The 20,553-nt window shown below is 36.2% G+C and overlaps 2 protein-coding genes across 2 annotated transcripts; both read left to right on the plus strand.

Moving 5' to 3' along the window:
- The first annotated feature begins 12,352 nt into the window (after positions 1–12,352).
- On the plus strand, positions 12,353–16,859 carry LOC136038353 (insulin-like). The gene is made up of 3 exons (XM_065721425.1): positions 12,353–12,448; positions 15,390–15,654; positions 16,596–16,859. The coding sequence occupies exons 2-3, from the start codon at positions 15,390–15,392 to the stop codon at positions 16,724–16,726; spliced, it is 396 nt and encodes a 131-aa protein (XP_065577497.1). The 5' UTR covers positions 12,353–12,448; the 3' UTR covers positions 16,727–16,859.
- LOC136039000 (uncharacterized) lies at positions 12,613–13,047 on the plus strand. The gene has a single exon (XM_065722519.1). It carries the CDS (start codon positions 12,613–12,615, stop codon positions 13,045–13,047), a length of 435 nt encoding a protein of 144 aa, XP_065578591.1.
- Positions 16,860–20,553: the final 3,694 nt, after the last annotated feature.

Here is a 20,553-nt window from a genome sequence, read left to right on the forward strand (position 1 = left end):
GTGAAATTCGGGAAAATGTATCAGATGAAACTGAAAATGAAACTGTAAAAGGGGAATTCTTTGGAAAGAAGCTAAGATGCACGAAAGAACAAGCTAACCAGTTGATCATGGACTATGTCGTGACGGATATGTGACCATTAAGCACTGGGAATAGTGAAGCTTTCAAAAGCATGATTTTAGGCCTCAATCCGTATGTTGGCCCAATAATGTCTAGAGAGACGTTAGCAAAAAAGATCGACCAATCGCTGTTCGGTACAAAGAAAAGAATTACTGAGATTTTGGAGGAAAACGATTACGTCACAAGGACTTGCGATATCTAGTCTAGCAGCAACCGGAGTTTCATGGGTGTTACTGCTCATGTCTTAGATGGTAACAATCATTTTTTGCCAATGATTCTTGCTGTTAGAAGATTTACAGGTTCACATACGTTTGACAGAATAACTGAAATGATCTTCAGCATTTTTCGAGAGTACGGTTTGGACACCAATTTAGAAAAAGTGAGAGCTATTACGACGGACAATGCATCAAATTTTGTAAAATCATTCAAACAAAATGCAAAGCTTACCATTGAGCCACAGATTGAAGAAGGTGACTCGGATACAGACATTGATTTTCAAGAGGGAGAGCCAGATAATATCGAGACAACTGATTTGCACAAAATTTTTAATACTTATGGACGTGTTGGTTTAGTGTCACCATCAGTCAACATAAGTGAATCTGCTACCACAACTTCTTCCCTTGTATGTGAAGATAGTGGCAGTGTGGATCTTGCTTTAGCTTCTGACAATAAACCAGGAACGGAAACTATGAGTGACAATAGTGACCATGTTCATAAGTTTACAGGTGAAGGGTCTGAGTACGAGCTGGAGATGTATTTGCCACAGCATTTTCGCTGTTGCAGCCATACGCTGAACCTGTTGGCAACAACTGATGCAAAGCACGCCCTAGAAAAAGACCTTAACTTCAGGAGAGCACTGTTAAACGTCAGAGCAAAGTGTCAGTCAGTGTGGAATTCATTAAGCCACAGCTCAAAGAATAACGATCTTGTCATGGATGTTTTTGAGTCGCCCTAATGCTACAAGATGGAACTCTGAATATGATGCACTGAAAAGAATTCTTGAATGCCAACAAGCTGGAAAACTGACCACAGTTTGCGACGTACTAAAGAAACCAAGATTTAAGCAAAATGAGATAGACTTTCTAATCGAATATGTCTCTGTACTGGAACCTATAGCAATAGCCCTTGACATGCTCCAGGTAGAAGACAAAGCTTTCTTCGGGATAAGTTTCCCTACTGTTCGGTCACTGGAAAGAAAGCTGCAAAAGCTCCAGCTTTCTGTCAAGTATACAAAGGCACTGGTTGGGACCCTGTTAGAAGGACTTAAGCAAAGGTTTCCATTCCTCTGTGGACCTCCATCTCTTTATGCTGACTACCACCTGGCCACCAGTTCTCATCCCTATTTTAAAGATAAATTTGTAAGAGATGAAGACAAGGAGACTGTTGTGAGAATGCTTGTGAACGAGGCCAAGGCATTAGGAAGTAAACAGAGTACCAGCAAAGACATAGTTGGATTTGAGTTACTGAGATCTCCACAGAATTTCTTTGAAATGTCTGACGAAGAGGAAGCCAAATGAAAACAACAAGAGTTGAAGTCTTGCGTTATCTAAGTGACTCTAGACAAGATGTGTCAGTTTTGAGACACTATCCTATGGTGGAGTTGGTTTTTCGGAAGTTCAACTGCATACCACCTACATCAGCACCAGTGGAGCGTCTTTTTTCGAAGGGGGGAGTGATTCTCTGTCCAAGGCGTAGCTCCTTGGCAGATCACAGGTTCGAAAGCCTGGTTCTTCTCAAAGCATAATAGGAGCCTAAAAATTTGTGTTAAAGATTTATCAGTTGACAGAGGGGCTATTGTGGTATTGGCCTCTTACGTTCGTTTATACAAATAGGTGGGGTTAAACGTGAAGAAAAGCTCCTGATTCGCTCGGCTTAAGTATTAACCACGGAGTTGTGTTTAGTTTCTGAAAAACAGATACATGTACTAAAGAAATATCTGCATGCCGGCTTTCAATAAAGACCTGGCACTACTAGTAAACAGGGGATTACCTGGGACGTGTCAATAAAATTAGATTGTTTTAGTCAGAAAAGATTTAGTCAGTAGATTCCCAATTTCTAGAATAAAGCTTATTATCTTACATACAGTTTACCCATAATCTGGAAAATCAGAAGCAAAAAATATCCCTTTTTCAGAATTGAAAAGCTGTAGTGAAGCTGTAAGATTTTTTAGTCTGGGTCTCATAATTTCATGATTTTTAATTCTACCCATGGCTTTCCCAAAGCCTAGAAATAATCCTTTTCCAAAATGAGCCATACTGAAGCCAACCTTAAACCGAATTTTCCATCCCCGGAGAAACTACTTTTTTATTCTTTTTTTCTCGGGAGATTTTCGATTTAATTTTATGGTTTTTGCCACTTCGTGGTGTGAAAACTATTCCTAGAAATAGATAAGTTGCAACTTCTGCAGTTTGACCAACCGTATGGAATGCGTCTGAATGAGCGGGCTTGCTGCAGGCCAGTGATTTACCAATATACGTTTGTACAGAGTTTTACTGACCATCTGAATTGACTATGCAGCATGTGGCTTGCTTGATTGAAAACCAGACATGTAGGAAGTAGATGCCATACATTTTCATTGCGCGTCTGAAATGTAACTTGAAAACTTGAGGCAGTTTCCTTGCAAAGGTGCCGAGGGTGATAAATGTCACCGAAATAGTAGTAGTAGTAGGCAGGTTCAATAGCAAAACTTGACAGCTACCGATGATTTGCGTTTCTTTAAAACATATTTAAAATTAAGCTACACTTGTAAATATAAATCAAACTATAAACATTGACTCTTATTGTACATATCGACGAAAACCGGGACGAAAGAATTATCATATCAGTTTGTTCTTGCTTTAACGGGAGCTAACTTATTTGCTTTCTCGTTCTTGATGGTAGAGGTTGATCAAGTAGAATGTCACGGTTCTAAGATTTAGAAAGCAAGAACTTTCCAAAACTCATTATCAGTGTTTCATACCGATTTTGGAGTAACGACAGTCCAAGCACTTTCAGAACCTTTTCGTAGGGGATGTCACAGCGGCCCAAGAAGATCGATACCACTCACTTCTGAACCAATTTAAGCTCCTGACAAAGATACGCTGTTCTAAGTGCTGAGGGCGCCCAAACAGGGGAAGTATATTCCAGAATGGGGCGGACGTACTTTATGTATGCATTCTTGTTACTCTCTGTGTTCGCACTGAACCTAAGCATACCGTTTAAAGTCAGTAGACTAGCATTTGCACTTTTAATCACGTTTTTGATATGTGCAGCAAAGCTGAAGTCATATGAATCAAGACTTCATTTTCGTACTGTTCTTTTCTTTCAGCACGCTGACAGCCAGTGACCTTCAGCTAGCTGCCGAAAGTGTGAACTTTTGCTGCTCTTTTTTTATTGAGCTTTGATTTCTCTAATTAAAAAGTCTGCAACTGATTCAATTGACTCCTTACTTTTAAATTTGTGTTTTTTTGCTAAGGTTTTTGCTTATTGAAGAATGGACTACGTTATTACCTTTTATTTGTTTTAACGCCAATCCTAAGTTTGTTTTTCTATTTTCCCGATTTTTTCAACCACTGCCAAACGTTTCAAAATAACCTTGTATTTCTTCAAACGCGCCAGATTTGACTGAACACTAATAACCAGAAGTTTTTTTGGCTGCACTTAATTGTTTTGACAGTCTTTTGTATTTCAAGCCGTTGTGTTGAAAATCGGTTCAGATTGTTTTTGGACTTTGTTGGGTGTGTTGCCAAACGAAGAAAATGGTTAAAAACGACAAAATTGAAAGTCTGGTTCTTGATTAAGATTTTCAGGAGAGGAATGGCAGGGGGTGACATTTTATAGGCAAGGGAAAGGGCTAATATGCCTTCAGAATGGCTTTAACAAAAAGGTAGCATGGGCTTGATGGGCTTGATATACATATATATTATATTTTTAAAAAATTTAGTTTTCATTATAGCGAACTTTTAAATAAATATCAAAAGAATTATCTTGAAATACTTAAAGAAATTTTCAACTAATTTCGGAGGTTCGAGAAATGTTGTCACAGCGCCATTTATTTTGAATTGTGTTTCTAATTGAGCGGATTTTCTTAAAAATTAGCCACATGGTAAAGATGAATTCTATAATTGTTAGATCATTCAGGTTTTTTGCAATGTATTAATATTTGTGATTTGGTAAAAGTTATAATATTTAGTTTACCTATTGTTGCTAAAGGGAGGGATATATTAACAGGATAAGCTTGTTTTGGTTTTACTTGGTTGTTTTACATTTGCTGTTTTTTTTTTCATAGGCATGTATTTTGGGGGTGATACCTGACGCGGGGATGCCATGGATATTCTGTGGTAGCCACAACACTGTGCTGGGTAGAGAATTTAGAGTGGCGAAACCCTATATTGGCCAGTGTATTCTCCTGATGAGCCCTTATGTTGGGTGTTGCCTCTGAATTATTTGTCTATATTATTTTTTCTATTGTTTGGTAAATGACGACTTATACTTATTGACGACATGACTGCCTGTCCATGGATTATTCTTTATGGTTGATTGTGTGTGGCTATGCTGTTTGACCTATGTGATTGTATGGATGAGTAGGGTTAAGGCCTCATTCAAGTGCTGGTCCATATTAATCACTAATTTAGGAAAACAGTCTTCCTTTTCTCCTTCTGTCTCTTTGTGTTTGTGCTGTTGCATTGGTGATTTCTCTTTTCATGATATATATATATATATATATATATATATATATATATATATATATATATATATATATATATATATATATATATATATATATATATATATATATATATATATATATATATATATATATATATATATATATATATATATATATATATATATATATATATATATATATATATAGCTATGTCAAAATACATAGAGTAAGTACTTGAAGTACTACTTAAGTAAAATTTTGGCATGTACTTGATACTTAAGTAAGAATTGGGAGAGTACTTATTACTTGATACTTAAGTAAAAAAAACAATGAGTACTTAATACTTGATACTTAAGTAAAAATTTGGAGTACTTGTTGCAGCACTGCTATGGATTCAACCGAGACAACAAACTTGAGGGCAAATGAAAGTTAACTCGTCAAGCTTTTCATATTCTGACTATATCAAAGATTTGATTCATACCATTTCCTAATATTTCCCAACGATGCCTAGAACACCGCACTTGATAGTCTGCTTGGACATAAATCAACCCGTGGTGTACACTAAACCTATAACAAGGTACTCTTTTATTTTGCTAGATTATAACACAGGGTGAATGAACTTTATTCAATAAAGACCAGCTATGTCTTACTTATAAACGGTTAAAATTATGAACTACATAAGATGCATATAAAATTAGCCGTTTACCGTCTTTATGTGGCATAAATGCTGCGATATAAATCAGTACCAAAGATATCTTGAATTTACAAACGAGATATTTTTTTGAAAAAATGACTCTGGTACATCGAGCTCAGTGGCAGTGTACATGTCTAGAATGAAGGAGGTTGTGTTCTTGAGGCATATCGATGCAGATTTTCTTATTGGAGACCTCCATGAGTGTTGCGGGGAAAACAACAAAAAACATTGAAGACATACAAAATAACAGAATAATAGTTTTTTTAACTTTGTTTGAAACAGTAAAAGGGGAAATGTATAGCTCACACTCTAAAATTGTTCATATTAGTTTTGTCTCAGAAAAACAGATTTAATGAGGATAACTCAGAGGCGTATCCAGGGGGAGGAGTTAAATAGTTTGAACTCACCCTGACTTTATTTACAACTCGCAAAACCGTAACAATAATGCACCCAAAAAGATATGCGTTTTTATAACCCCCCCCCCTCCAAAAAAATCCTAGCTATGGCCCTGAAATAGCTGATAAGCTTTTTCAGACATAAAAAAAAGACAAGCGCTAAATACTTCTCCTATTTTCAGTTTCTTCTCACATTTTTCCAGAAAATGGAATTTACGGATGCACTAGAGACCTTTAAAAGGCAACTGCATGATTCGTGATGCCATATCAAAACATATTTTTTTGCATTTTTATGCATGAAAATAATAGAAACATACTGAGACACAGGTTGTGCGATGGTATTTTCTGATTCAGTAGTCCTGTCAGCTTAAAAATACACTGGATATTGTTTTAAATTAATAAATATTAAAAGTTACCTTATTTATTCATCAGCCTCTCAAATTTTGCTATTTTTGTAGAGACACTTACGCTTTATTCTAGCATCAATGACTATGCACCAAACATGATAATGTTCATTTAATTTTGTGTTTCTACTACATGTATTTAACTTTGCTGTTGGCAGGTAATAACGTTGATTAAAAATTCCTGAAGACAAAGTCACACCCATTTACAGTGTATGACTTTGATCATGATTAAATAAAAAAAAACGAATTTTTTAAACTGAAAGTAAGGAGAAACATTAAAACTTAAAACGAACAGAAATTATTCCGTATATGAAAGTGGATGCACACTCCTCAACGCCTTGCTCTTTCCCCTAAAGTTTGACTCTTTCTCACAGCTCTACTTAGTAAACAATAAAAAACTTTAGCGTAAAGAGCGGGGCGTTGAGGAGTGGATAGCCCTTTTCATATACGGAATAATTTCTATTCATTTTAAGTTTTAATGTAGCTCCTTACTTTCAGTTTGAAAAAAACTTGTTTTTGTTATTTAATTTTCGAACATTTTGAATTAATGCAGGTTTAGAATTTTGCTCACAGTGCATGAATAATTAAAACAAAATTTGCATATTAATTTCACTTTTCACAACTAGTAATAACCTTATAATACCCAAGTTTGATTTTTGTTCCAGTTGTTTAAGAATGACTCCTGAAACACAAGTGCTCTTGTAAATTCAGAAAAACGTAAATAAAAAAGAGCACTCGCGGAGTGACATAATGGAAAATTTTCCATTATGATTAAAATTTTTAATTATAATGAAAGAACCCACCGTGCCAAGCCAGGGAGACCCTCCAACAGATTGACTCTAGTTTGGCATTGCGGAGTCCTGGCTAAGTGGTTGGGGCGCTGGCGTGGGAATTCTGTGTCCACGGGGCACGGGTTCAATCCCAGCTGTGACCAGTTATTTAGTTTGGGACGGGGGTCAATGGCGTGACTCTGTAAGCTCAGCCAGAGTCGATCCAGCTCTAAATGGGTACCTGGAGAAATCTGGGGAAGGTATGCAGGAAGGGTGCGCTAAAGCACAGGATGGTTAGCCCCCTACCCCCCATTGCACTTCCTGGCTGAAGGGCCATGAAACAGAGATCAGCACCGCCGGTTTGGACCTTAAGGGTGTAGTGCCGTCTTACTTACTTACTTTACTTTTATTGCGGAGTGACATGAGAGGTGTAGCATAAGTGGGAGATGGTAACGTCGGCAATGAGGGGGGAACATTAATTCCAGGTTTTTCTTCTCACTCAATTGGACTATCTGTCTTGGCTTTTTGGACAATTAGCCATGACTTGATGCCCACAACTATTCCATTTCAATTCAAAAATCAATTTGAATTAAAATGGAATAGCTGTAGGCATCAAGTCTTGGCTAATTGTAGAAAAAGCCAAGTCAGATAGTCCAATTGAGTGAGAAAAAAAAACCTGGCATTAATTGTCCCCCTTCATTGCCAACATTACTTTTAATTCAAAATGCTCTTTTTTAAGTTGAAAAGAATGTTTAGCGTAAGAGCGAGCTATTGAGGATATACAACCCTCCTCAAATACGTAATATTTTCTGTTCGTTTTAAGTTTTAATGTTGCTTTTTTACTTACAGTTGAAAATCTTGTTTTTCATTTAATTTGGGATCGTTTTTCAAATAATTTCGGGAAATCCAGCTCCCCCTCCATGAAAAATTTCCTTCCCCACGAGAAAATTCTCCATGGAAAGACTCTCCCGCGAAACTTAAATTGCCGATATTTGTGGAACTAATTTTGTAAGGCATTGTAACAGAACAGCCAGAGAGGTCGAAACTATTTTTATGAAAATGACAGTCACAGGTTTAGTAATTCTCAAATGACTGAATCGAGTGAAAGATAACTTACTAATTTAGGTTTGTTTTAAGTTTTAATATTATTCCTTACTTTTGGTTGGTAAAATCTTGTTTTTTATTTGATAGCAAACACAAACCGAAGATATACAATATTGTTGGTTTATTATCTGATAAAATCATAGTTATGATGCTGTATTACTTAAAATTAAATGCTAAAATTGGCCAGAAAATAACACAAACAAATTATTGCTTATATCAGCTATTATTTAACAAAATTCGAAATTTAGCGTAAAGAGCGAGGTATTGACGAGGGGGTGAAATTCCTCATATACAAAATATGAGAGAGTTCACCTCCTCGTCAATACCTTGCTCTTTAGGCTAAAGTTTGAGTGTTTTTCCAATTCTTGAAGAATGACCCCTGAATCGCAAAGACCGTTTAATTAAAATAAATAGCTCCTTTGAAAATGCTGACAGTACTTTTGCGTAAAGAGCGAGGTATTGACGTGGGGACGAACCCCCTCATATATGCAACAATTTCTGTCGCTTTAAGTTGTAATGTTACTCCTTACTTTCAGTTGAAAAATCTTCTTTTTGTTTAATTTCTGATTGTTTTTTTAAATAACGGGGGAAAATCATGGAAATTCCCTTCCCTCAAGAAAATATCCTCCCACGTAACGAAATCCCCCGACATCCCCCTCCAAAAAAAAATCCCTGAAAACGTCTTTATACTTACCAATAACCAATGCTAAGCGTAAACAATGGGCAAAGTTTACAATTTGCAGCTTTTTCTCTGGCGGCTATGGGAGATTAAGTCGTCTTCAAAGACATAGTTACCAGATATTTCGACTATCCTCAACAAAATGACTATCTCAAAATTTTGATCCAGTGACTTTGTGAAAAATATGAGCTTGGGGGGCTAGGTTGCAAGTTTTTTTTTGTCACTTAAAGAGGGCACTAGAACTTTTAATTTCCGTTCGAATGAGCCCTCTCGTGAAATTCTAGGACCTCTGGATCAATGCGATCACTCCTGAAAAAAAACAATAAACACGCCTTTGTGATCTTTCTTTTGGCAAAAAATCCAAATTCCACATTTTGACAGATAGGAGTTGAAACCTGTACAATACAGGTTATTGATACGCTGAATTTGATGGTATGAATTTCATTAAGGTTCTTTGACTTTTAGGGGGTGTTTCCCTCTTCTTCGAAAATAAGGCAAAGTTTCTCAGGGTCGTATTCTTTGATGGGTAGGACTAAACTTAATGATACTTATATATTTGAGATCAGCATAAGAATATGATTCTTTTTGTGATGTATTGGTAGCAAAATTCCGTGTTTTAGAGTTTAGGGTACTTTTGATCCGGGTCGCTCCTTACTTGCAGTTCGTTACCACGAAATAACAATTTTCCTTACCATTTTCCTTAACATTACCTTAATAAACTGTTGTACGTGCTCGGTGATATTCTTTTTTTTACACTGAGCTTTAATTTTGATGAATTTCTTCCGTATTTCAAATGATAGCTGAATAATACGATGCCTATAAACGTTTGTCAACTGGCAGATTCCTCTTGATGTAAGCAAGTAAATGTAAGCAAAAAGCACAAGAAATACAAAAGTGACATATATTTTCTTTCATGGGGAATTGATTCTTTCTCCTCAGAGAAAATCTGCACTTTTGGAATGACCTCTGATTGGTGACTGAAAGTTTGCAAATTTAAAATCTACACACAAAAGACTCGTTTTTTCATAATATTCTTGTCTCAAGGTCTCAATTTTTAAATCTGGCTCACTATTGGAGCAGTAGGCATTATGTTGCCTGAAAACAGGCAACTAGGCATTTTTTTTTCAAGTGAACAAAATGAAGCTATTGTATAAGAGAATCGTGTTTTCTTATTAAAAAAATATTATACTGCTCAATAACTTTATTTTTTTTTAGTTTACTTTTCGTGACTTTGGATAATCGTCATTTATTTTCGCAAAAAAAAACACTCGTTTTCAACTCTTTCCATAATATTTTTATTCTTTTTTGTTTCTATGTACATTCACATCCCACGCCGTTTTTTAAAACATTGTAACATACACTGAAACTAAGCTGTTTTTAAATCCATGCCTAACTACGTTTTAATGAAAAGACACTGTACATAAGCAATCCCACAGCTGCTTTCTCTATGGTTATAGGCCTTCGCTCCCCAGAAAATAACCCGCTGATGGAAAACACTCCTCACCCGGAAAATACATCCTCCCTGAAAGGAAAGTATTCTAAAAAATTTACTCTTTACTCAATTATCCCCAAGACAACCCACTTCTGTAGAGAAATTCCCCACAAATAATGTCCTTGTATTCTCCAAAAACATATACTATCTGTAATCAATGGAAAAGCTACAGAACTTTAAAGAACAGTTAAATTCTACAATGGGGTTTCTCAGATCGTTTTGTACTTTGAGAGGCATGGAGATACCTCAAATGGTGCATCTTAATGTGAAAAAATTTCAGTTCTCAGCAACCATATAAAAAAAAAACACCAGCCAACCTTCTTTTGAAGACATTAGACTTCATATGTCAGTCAAATTAGCTTAAAAGCAGAAAACTGCATACAAAAAGATCCCATAAATAACAAGTGCATAATTTTAAGATATAATGGGTGCAAACTAAAAAGCACATTTAGCCTAAAAATAAAGGCCAAGTGTTGATTTATTGTTCATGATGTTGAGCTTTCTGTCGATAAGGACAAAAAAGACTTCAGACAAGCTAAAGTACCAAGAAAAGACTTCAGATAAATTCAAGCGCTGAGAAACGCACACACGCTAAATAAAATAAAAAAATAACAAAAGAAACTCAAATTCAAACGAAGTCCAATCTAGAACCCAAATCTTGAGCAAGACATCAGCTAAGAGCCATAGCGACCAGTGAGAGGGGGAAGGGGGGTACCCTTTGAAGTTGAAATTGGATTATAATGTAACTTTCCAGATATTATATCAAAGCATTTGTGAATTATTCTTTTTGGGTTGCCAATTTATTGATTACTGTGCAAGAAAACAACTACGGGGGAATTGGGCGTCCCTCACCGAAATTCCTTGCTGTCAGAAGCCACTGCTGACGTTTTGAAACCTAGGGCTTCTTTGGCGTTCAAACTTGGCTTATGTGTCCACATTTGCTGGCTCACTGGATAATTTTGTTGGTACATTATTTACACACCCCCCTCCCCCTACAAAGAAACTCAAAACCGTAGCGTCAGGTAAGATTCAATCCATAAACAATTGCACTTAATGGGGGGAGGGCGCCCTACGGCCTTTGAAATGGGATTACTCTTCAGTTTCTTAACATAACTTCAGCAAAAGGCATACTTCTAAGCATTGGATTATCGATTGGAAATTATCAGTTAATAAAAATACTTGCTACTCTCACCCTAAAATAAATTCCTCGTTTTAGTCACTAAGTCAAACGATTTTAATCCTGGGCACCTCAGTATTCATTCTAACTTTGAGACTGTTGCATGATGATTTTTTTACTAGTTAGTGATTAGGGAAAGATTTGATGAAGGTGATTTCCAGCTTCAGGAAAATATAAATATTCAAATGAGCTAGGAATTAGCAGTAGCTGTTTATTGTTTTCTCTATGTAATAACAATGTATAATTTCATTTATTGGTCTAAAACCCGCTGTGACAACAAGATTATGGATAGCAATCTATGACGTAATGAGCGTAAGCGTATAGTCGGTTGTCAATTTGTGACAGATTCATCGTCGTCTTTTTAAATTTGAGAAATTATTTGCAGTCTTATTGTAGTTGTTATGAGATTGAAAGTATACAATGTTCGAATTCTTCTTCATGCTAACTATAACAGCGTGATCCAAATACTCCTAGTTCGGAATTATTGCCTGACCTTTCACCAGTCCTAGGCTAGTTAAGCATCGATAATTCTGTAGATTCTTCAAAGCTTTTCCCTGAAAATGCCTAAATAATATAAGAAATACTTCATTTTTTTTCTCATAAAACAAATAACTTTATTAGAAAACTCTTGCGGTGGAAAACTCGTTATTTTTATGAATCCCTGTAAATTTTTCCGGTAATCAATTTCCTAACTTGATTTGATATCTTCTGACAAATGCTGCATGTCATTGATGGGAAACAAACACCTTGCTCTAGTAAGAGATTTTGATTGGTATTTATTAAGAACTGATTATTCATGTCTGTTCAAGATGTCGTCAGAAACTCATTGAGATGAGAAAAGAGGTTGTATAAGAACAATGTGTAATACGGTGGATAGTCCCAGTAGTGATCAACAGTAAAGTGGAAAAAGATCCAAACATCCTAGTGAAAATTCTAGGAAGTATTTTCATCTTCATACTATCTTAAGGTAGGTCTCGTGATAATATACATACAATTTTGTTGAAACGTGTCTTAGACATACACGCTTTCTGAATGCGCTTAATGTGTACGAAGTTGAAGTGCATGTCTGAAAACATTCATTAATACCAAATGTGCATTTCGTGGATTTAAAGTTAAAGAAATCTTTAGCTTATGACAGGTACTGAATATCGCTTCAAACACCAACAGGAGACAAACCAAATCTTCATTGGTTTCATCACGTCCTTCGACTCAGTCCATGGGGACGCCATATGTATCGTAATGAGACAGGACGGAGTCCCTGAGAAGATCATCATAATGTCGAAGGCATGCTACGATGGAACCGGGGTCCAAGTTAGAGTTGATATGAGGCTTTCCGATCTGGTCCTGATTGTGGAGGTTATACGCCAAGGATGCGTTCTGTCACCGACCTTATTTAACTTCGCCATTGATTGGATTTTCATGGCCCTGGAAAAATATAAGGATGTGGAAGTGGGCCTATTATTCTCGTTCACGTTGCTTAGATATACTGATGATTTGGAAATACTTGAGACTGTTACAGATGTCCAGGCCCTTATAAATGAAGTTGGGGCAGCACAGCACTTTTGACTGACCTCCAAATAAGTCTACAAAAGATGAAAACGATGGCGACAGCTGGAATGGATGACAGTCCTGTGACCTCAGCGTGTTGGAACGTCTTTCAGCAGCTAAAGAGCTTGCTTTTGAAGCGTAGTGAAATCTCAAAGCTCTAATCCACGAAGCTTAGGAAGCCATAGTACTCTGTTCTTTTTTATGGATGCGAAACTCGGTCACTGAAAGCAGGGGAAGTGCCAAACTTGGACATATTCTATCGCAAGTTCCTGCCACATACATTCGACATTCACCTCGCAGACAGAGTCTTGAACGAAGAGATCAGGAGAAGAGGTGTGGATCACCCAATTGTATCTGATGTTGTTAAAATAATGTGTCTGAGGTATTTTGGCCATACCAAGCGGAGATCAGAAGAGCACATTACCAAAAAATACCTCAAATACCTTCCACTACCAGCATAGAAGAAGAAAAAAGCATGAACATAAAAGAATATATGGCTCGTGCTGACCTAAAGCCTATATTGGGGTTTCCAAAATTGGGGCGACGCTAGGATCGACATTGGCTTGAATATATGGAACCTGCAACCCTTTAGCAACATCTCTAGAAAGAAAAATGTTGTCGTCTGCTTGGCGCTAAGATGAGCGTGGGTACGTTTTGAACGCGCAACATGTACAAGTATTACCCAGCAAGCAAGATTAAAAATGCCTTTCAAACCGCTCCATAGAAGCTCCATTTTGAACTAAAAACATTGTTTAAATGCATCACAAAGAAGACGTGAAAACAGAGCTATCAAAGAATAAATACATTTAAAAAATATTTATGCAAAGTGGCGTATGATAAATATAATTTCCAAGAATTTTATTGGAAATGGTAATAAACAGATTTTATAGAATCGAGGTTTCACTCCTGGAGATGGTTTCGTGGGAAGACAATTTATAAAATGACCTTGGAGTCAACTAAAAAGGTCACTTTTTGGCTACGAGTGTTTTTGATAAGGTGAATGGAGTGGCCAACAGGTTACGCTTTCAAGGATTCAAGGGAAATTAAATTTTTGGGGACAGGGAGCTACCTTGTTTTCTTACGCAGATGTACATTAGCATTTACATGCGCACCTTGGCTTCGAGAAAAATATTTCATGTATTTTAAACGGCAATATATTTCAGTGGCGTATAACAGCTAATTTTAGAGAATTTTATTATTTATTTGGTTAAATTTTGGATGGTTGTCAAATGCATGACTCTTTCTAAGAAGTTAAAATTGCAGAGATAAATAGAGCCTTGAATTAAAGTAACAATAAACTATTGTTTTATATTTTGGCTCGTTTTGTATTTTTTTTTGTGTTAACTGTGTAAGGAAAAATTATGATAATTATTAAGATCATTGGTAAATATCGAGTTTTTGCGTTTCTTGGAATATTGAAAGTAGGCGATGCTCACTTAATTACCTAATTATGCCAATAAACCCCTCCACAAAGTATAAAGTTTAGCTCCTCAATTCCACACGAATGTTTTGTGGTTTTTTTCACTGTCCTCTTCCCGTTTGTGTGAGACCTGAACTGTTTTGCCATGGGGTATAGATATGTCCTACAAAACAAAGCGTTCTTGAAACGTTACAAAAAGCTTTGCCTAGTAATGATGCATAAATATATGTTTTAATTTTAAAATTTCAAATGCCAAATGTCTTAATAAGTTCAATTTCAGTCTGCAAATTATTTCAAAGTTTCAAATTTATGTTTATATTTATTAAATAGGCTATATACAAGGTTTATAAAAATCGTTATAACAACATATGCCCTTTATTCATGAAATAAAGTGTTGATGTGGGTCTGTTGTAAGTCCTGGTATTAAAATAATTTTTTTACTGATCTGCTTTAGACTGGTCTCTTTGATGTGTCACTCACTCCCATCAATAGCCTTACCAATAGCAGGGCCAAAATAATTCTTTTAAGATGGCTCGTTATAGCTTCGTCGCCTTCTTCATGATGTCTTCTTTGAGACGAAATCGGTTCTTAAATTTATTTATTTTTTAACTTACGAGAAAGTCAGAGACCAGGAAAAGCTATGTTAGAAAATTATGGAGCTTGACGATGCGCAAGTGTATTAATTTTTTCATGGAAACAATGTATTAATGTGTGGCTGCGCAACTGGCATTTTCCAGCTTGTCTAAAGGTCGGGTTTACTGTAGTAACTTCTTAGTGCTTCCATCTTAGCTATGTCTGTGTTCAAAACAACTTAACGAGCTAAGTTACAAGAAGACAATTTGGGAGCTAAATGTTTAAGTTTATTCTTTCCGATTTGTAAAACTATTTGTGTCGTGCCCAAGAATATGCAGTCCAATATGTTAATATAGTTTCTTTACAGATGCATGCAGCTGCCATAGTACTGACGCTTCTTGCTGCTTATACCACAACAGGGCTTACTTACGAAATTAACTCAGATCGAGAAATTATGGAAGAGCTAGCATCTCGAGATAACGACATTATGGCTTACCACCGACCGATTTCACCAAGATTCCATCTTCCAATGGAAAAGAGAAGCAAGCCTTTATGTGGAAGATATCTTGTAGATGCTTTGAAAATGATCTGCAAGGGTTCTTATGCTGGCCCAGGGAAGCGAAGTGTTTACTGTAAGATCATTTTTAACTTTTTGTTAAATAACAGAACTGACTGCTTTGTTCTATTTCTTAGCCTTTTTTGCCTAAAAGAAAATAACTAAAAGAAGCAATTTTAACAGCTTGCAGCATCTTTCAATGCTTCAACTTGGCCGCAATTGTCGCGTTTTTATATTTTTCTTCAAAAATGGTACAAGCTCCTAAATTTCCATTTTATTCCATCTCATCTCTTTGCTCAGTTAATCTATGCGTTGTTTTTCTGCGTGAACATCAGCACTAATTTTCCCTACAAATTTTTTTTTTAATTTTCTTCTGTGAACATTGTATCTATCTGTAAGCGTCTATCTCAATCTTCTACAGTTAAGTAACTTTAATTACAATACTTACTGCTTTGCTCCAGCTGTTCATGTTTCAAATTAAAAAGAAAACAAGTGGCTAAACAAGACTTTAGCAATGTATTTAGTTTCTTGTTAAGTGCAAATAACACCCGTGCCTTCTGGAGGCTTTGAGGGTATGTAAGTAAGTATGACGACAAAATTCATTAAAAAATTCAGATAATGGTTTTAATATGCGTTTAGTTTGCATTTGTAACAATCTTTCTTTATATCACAAATATAGAAATAATTTATTCCATTGAAATATATCTCACCTACAAATGATTGGAAGGTCTCACAATTCCATTCAGATCCGCCCCTCCCCCAAAGTTTTTCCACAGTTATTAACCAATTCCTTCTAACCTCCTTTTTTCTCTTTCCTTGAAATTAAGTATGTTCTTGTGACACCTGAAAATGTTTATTTACACATCATGCTCTTTCCTCATCTGAAACAAATTCAGCTCACACAACAAATTCGTTCTCTTACTAAGGATATGAGCAGTAAAGTTCTATTGGCCGTATTTACTCTTGTAGGATATTTATTTTTCTTAGATTTTATTCATACTGTATTTTTTATTGCAGCTACTGACAGTGAAGAACCATCTTTTGACAATACATTTTTGAGCACGCGAGTACGACGTGGTGTAGTTGATGATTGCTGTAAACGATATTGCACTTATTCTGAACTATCTTCCTACTGCTACGGCAAATGAGTTCAATTCCTAGTCCTTAGATAAAACTTTTTCTTCCAATTTTCAACAAGAGTCAGTGTCTGGTCTTCAGTGGAGCTGTGATTATTTTTGTTATTTGAACAAGTGATTTCATTACAATATTAAGCATCGGTCAGTCTTGTTGTTTTTTTTTTGCCAGATGGACAGTTCAACATCAGGTTCATATTGGTATTGTATTTACCAGGAGTTTGCTACTAGTAGCAGCCCAACTTTTTGGAAATAAATGCATTTATGTTCTTGGTTTGATTTGTTTTGATTTTAACTTACCTTCGTGTAAAGGGCAACTTACGTACCGTACAACACTTGCCCCTGGGGTTGTTAGGGGTTTTTTCATCCCTGGAAGCATAATAATTATACTTTCCGACTATTTTGAAAGAGAGGGCTATTCCGAATTTTCATCAGATGTTTTTGGGATAGAACATAGAGAGGGGGCTGATTGTTCTCCCACCATTTTCAACTTGCCCTGAAAGTTTAAAGTTAAAGCGTTCTGCCATTTTCGAGAAAATGCAAATACGCCTTTCTGAAAATTTTAATGGACACATTATTTTTTGGTTAGGTAAACATGTCCCTCATCATTCCCCGAAGTTTCCCCTTGCTACATATAAACGTTTCGAACACAATCAGAATAAAACATCTCCCCTTTTCCAAACAACGAGTCATTCAATTGAAAAAAAAGGGGAATTGGTATAATTTACAATCCTTGCTCCGGGGGCTTTTGGGGGAAGGCATTGCATCCCCCAGGCATACTTATTATCCCTTAAGCCTATTTTGAATAAAATCACTTACAATATATTGATCAGCATTGAATGGAAAGGACATCTAAAAAAGCAAGGGGGCTTATCGTCCACTGATCACCTTTTAGTAGCACTACCACCACTACCCCCACCCCTCCCTCAGCATACCCCCTAAGTTTCAATTTAATACCCTTAGCCGTTCCTTAGATATTGCTGATATACCCTGTTGACAACAAGCAAGCGCAATATGTTTTTATTGTGTTCGTTATTTCTCTCCAAATCTGTGGAGGGTCATGTCATTCCCATAGGTATAATTACTCGACCTTCTCCAGACTTTATTTCACAGAAGTAAACGTTCCTGTGTCAGAATATGTTCCGAAAAAGTTGCTTTTCCATTTAATCAAGTGAAACTTCCTTTGGATCTCAGATTGAGTCTCTTATAAGACCATTGTCACTCTAACTACTCTTGGCTTTCATCGCAGCTCTTGGAGGAGCATATCGGTCAAATCCGATCGTTACTCTGTTCAGAATATTTTTAAACTAAAAACTGACTATACTATTTTACCGATTTCCCTATTTTCCCAACGTTTATTGCCCTACAATATCACTCAGAAATACTGTATTCAGTGCAATCGGCCCAAACTTCCCTTCAAATGGGAATCCAACTACAGTGCTTCCATTTCTCTTGTTTAAACATTGGAAAAAAAATCACATAACGCCAGTAGATTTTGAGCAGACATGAAAAATGCCAGTAGATAACAATGGAAAGTATTTTCTACAAATGGTCTTGGATGCAGTTTGGAGAACCAAACAAGCCGTTGTTGTTATTGACTTTAAAGCCATACAATACCCAAAATATCATTTTGCGACCTTCAGCGTTAGCTGACCGTCTCAAAGACTAGGGGTCTTCAAGCAAATTTTCCTACAGAACCATCTATCACCGAAAGCAATCAAGACTTTGTGGTTTCACTATAAAACTTGACTGAAAAGACAGTAAATTTGTATTTACTTTTGTCGCATGAGTTTGTCAATCAAAGCAGGTGCAATATAGAAATTACTCAAAAGATATTTTTTCAGCTGCTTTTTAGCGTTTTCTGAGCAGGTATGCTCGAACAATGTTTGGGATGGCCCTTCCCTGAACTCGAACTGGTCTGTTTAAATGGAAAACTGATTCAGACTTTCTGATTATGTAAGTTTCATCAAAACTGGATTTCAAGATAGGAGAAGTCAAATACATGTTTCTAAGAATTCCAGAAAACTAGGCGTCGGCTTTCATCCAATTAGTTTATTTTTCAACAAGTTTAAAATTCAATTCAGGTATCATTTTTTATTTCCCAGCAAATTGGATATTCAATATTGATCATGGAATTCCAATATGGTCTCTAATATTCAATTTCAGCTGTTGACATTCAAATTTTGTGGTTGATAGATAATGCAAACTATTTTTATGGAATCTAAAAAAAAAAAAATTAAAGTGTATGTCAAATGAAACCAAAGTATTTTTGCTTTCAATACACACCCGGTGCAGCAATGTTCTAAATGTATGGTGACTAAAGATCGTATATCCTCTACAAAAAAAAATAAAAATCCAATAAGCCACACATTTCTGTTTAGTCAATGCTCATTTGTGTGGGTGAAAGATCTAAGGTTCAATCCGTCAAAACCCAGATATCCAGTTAGGGTTGAAGCTAAGGGGGAGAGCAAGTGTTTTTCGGTTGGAAGGGTATTAGTTCCAAATGTCACCACCACGTGTCAACTCTTGGCAAAATTTACCAGGGAAATTTAGCTTTGTCCACATTTGTCGGAATACTGGAAGATTTTGTCGACACCTTCTTTAAATCTCTCCTCCAAACTTAAAACTCTAGCTAAATCCCTGTATTCAGTGTGCTTACCATGGATTCGTTTGTAAGAGACCATATCCTATGAACATAAACTAAAATTTTCACAAGAAAAGTTTTTGTTTGTTTTAATGAGCCGAAAACAAACTTTTGTGAGGGCAGGATTAATCCCCCCCCCCCCCATTACATATTATCTTGGTTTTATTTCTCAGTTTCCTTAACCACACTTTAAAATTACACACTTCAGTTACTGAAGTCGATAGAATACAAACAAAATTTATTAGAAAATATTCCGAAATCAGACAAAAACCCTAGATAAACTTTTCAATAAATTCAACCATCGAAGTAGATAACCAGTGGGTTGTTCCATATTCCCCTTTATTATCAAAAACATTTAATGCACACATAAACGTTGAATACTGTAACTCCGTAAAGGCAATCAAATACATATGTAAATACGTCAACAAAGTCGGTGACATGGCAGTTTTTGGCTTGCAGTCTGAAATCAAAGATATCGACGAAATCGTACAATATCAGGCTGGAAGATACATAAGCAGTAATGAAGCTGTTTGGCGAATTCTTTCATTTCCGATACCTTAACGTAGTCCAGCTGTGTTCACTTAGCGGTACATTTACTGAATGGTCAACGTGTTTATTTTTCGGAATCCAACGTGCAACAAAGAGCCCTGAATCCACCGGATACAACGTTAACTGCTTTCTTTTCGTTATGCAGAAATGATTCTTTTGCAAAAAACTGCTGTATACTGAAGTGCCTTCGTATTAAACGTGGAATACTAAAAAAAAAGTATTTGAACGTCGAAAACAGGGTAAGTCAGTCGACGGCCAACCTACCATCTTCAAAGATACCACGATTGGAAGACTCTATACCGTTCACCCCAATCAACATGAATGCTTCTTTCTACGCCTGCTTTTGGTGAATGTACCCGGTCCGACGTCCTTTGAGTATTTGAGAACTGTAAACGGTAGTATACATGACACTTACCGTAGTGCATGCCAAGCTCTGAATTTATTGGAGAATGACCAACAACACTGGGATAACTGCATCAATGGCGCGTGCGAAACGTCAACTCCAAGTCAAATTCGTGCATTGTTTGGAATCATACTAACAACTTGTTCTCCTTCAGCTCCTACAGAGTTATGGGGAAAATATAAATCGAAAATGTCCGAAGATATACTCCATCGAAAACGGTTAGAGACGTCAGATGTGACTTTTGAT

Source organism: Artemia franciscana, chromosome 18 (assembly GCF_032884065.1).
Source record: "Artemia franciscana chromosome 18, ASM3288406v1, whole genome shotgun sequence".
In the NCBI taxonomy this organism is placed as follows: domain Eukaryota; kingdom Metazoa; phylum Arthropoda; class Branchiopoda; order Anostraca; family Artemiidae; genus Artemia; species Artemia franciscana.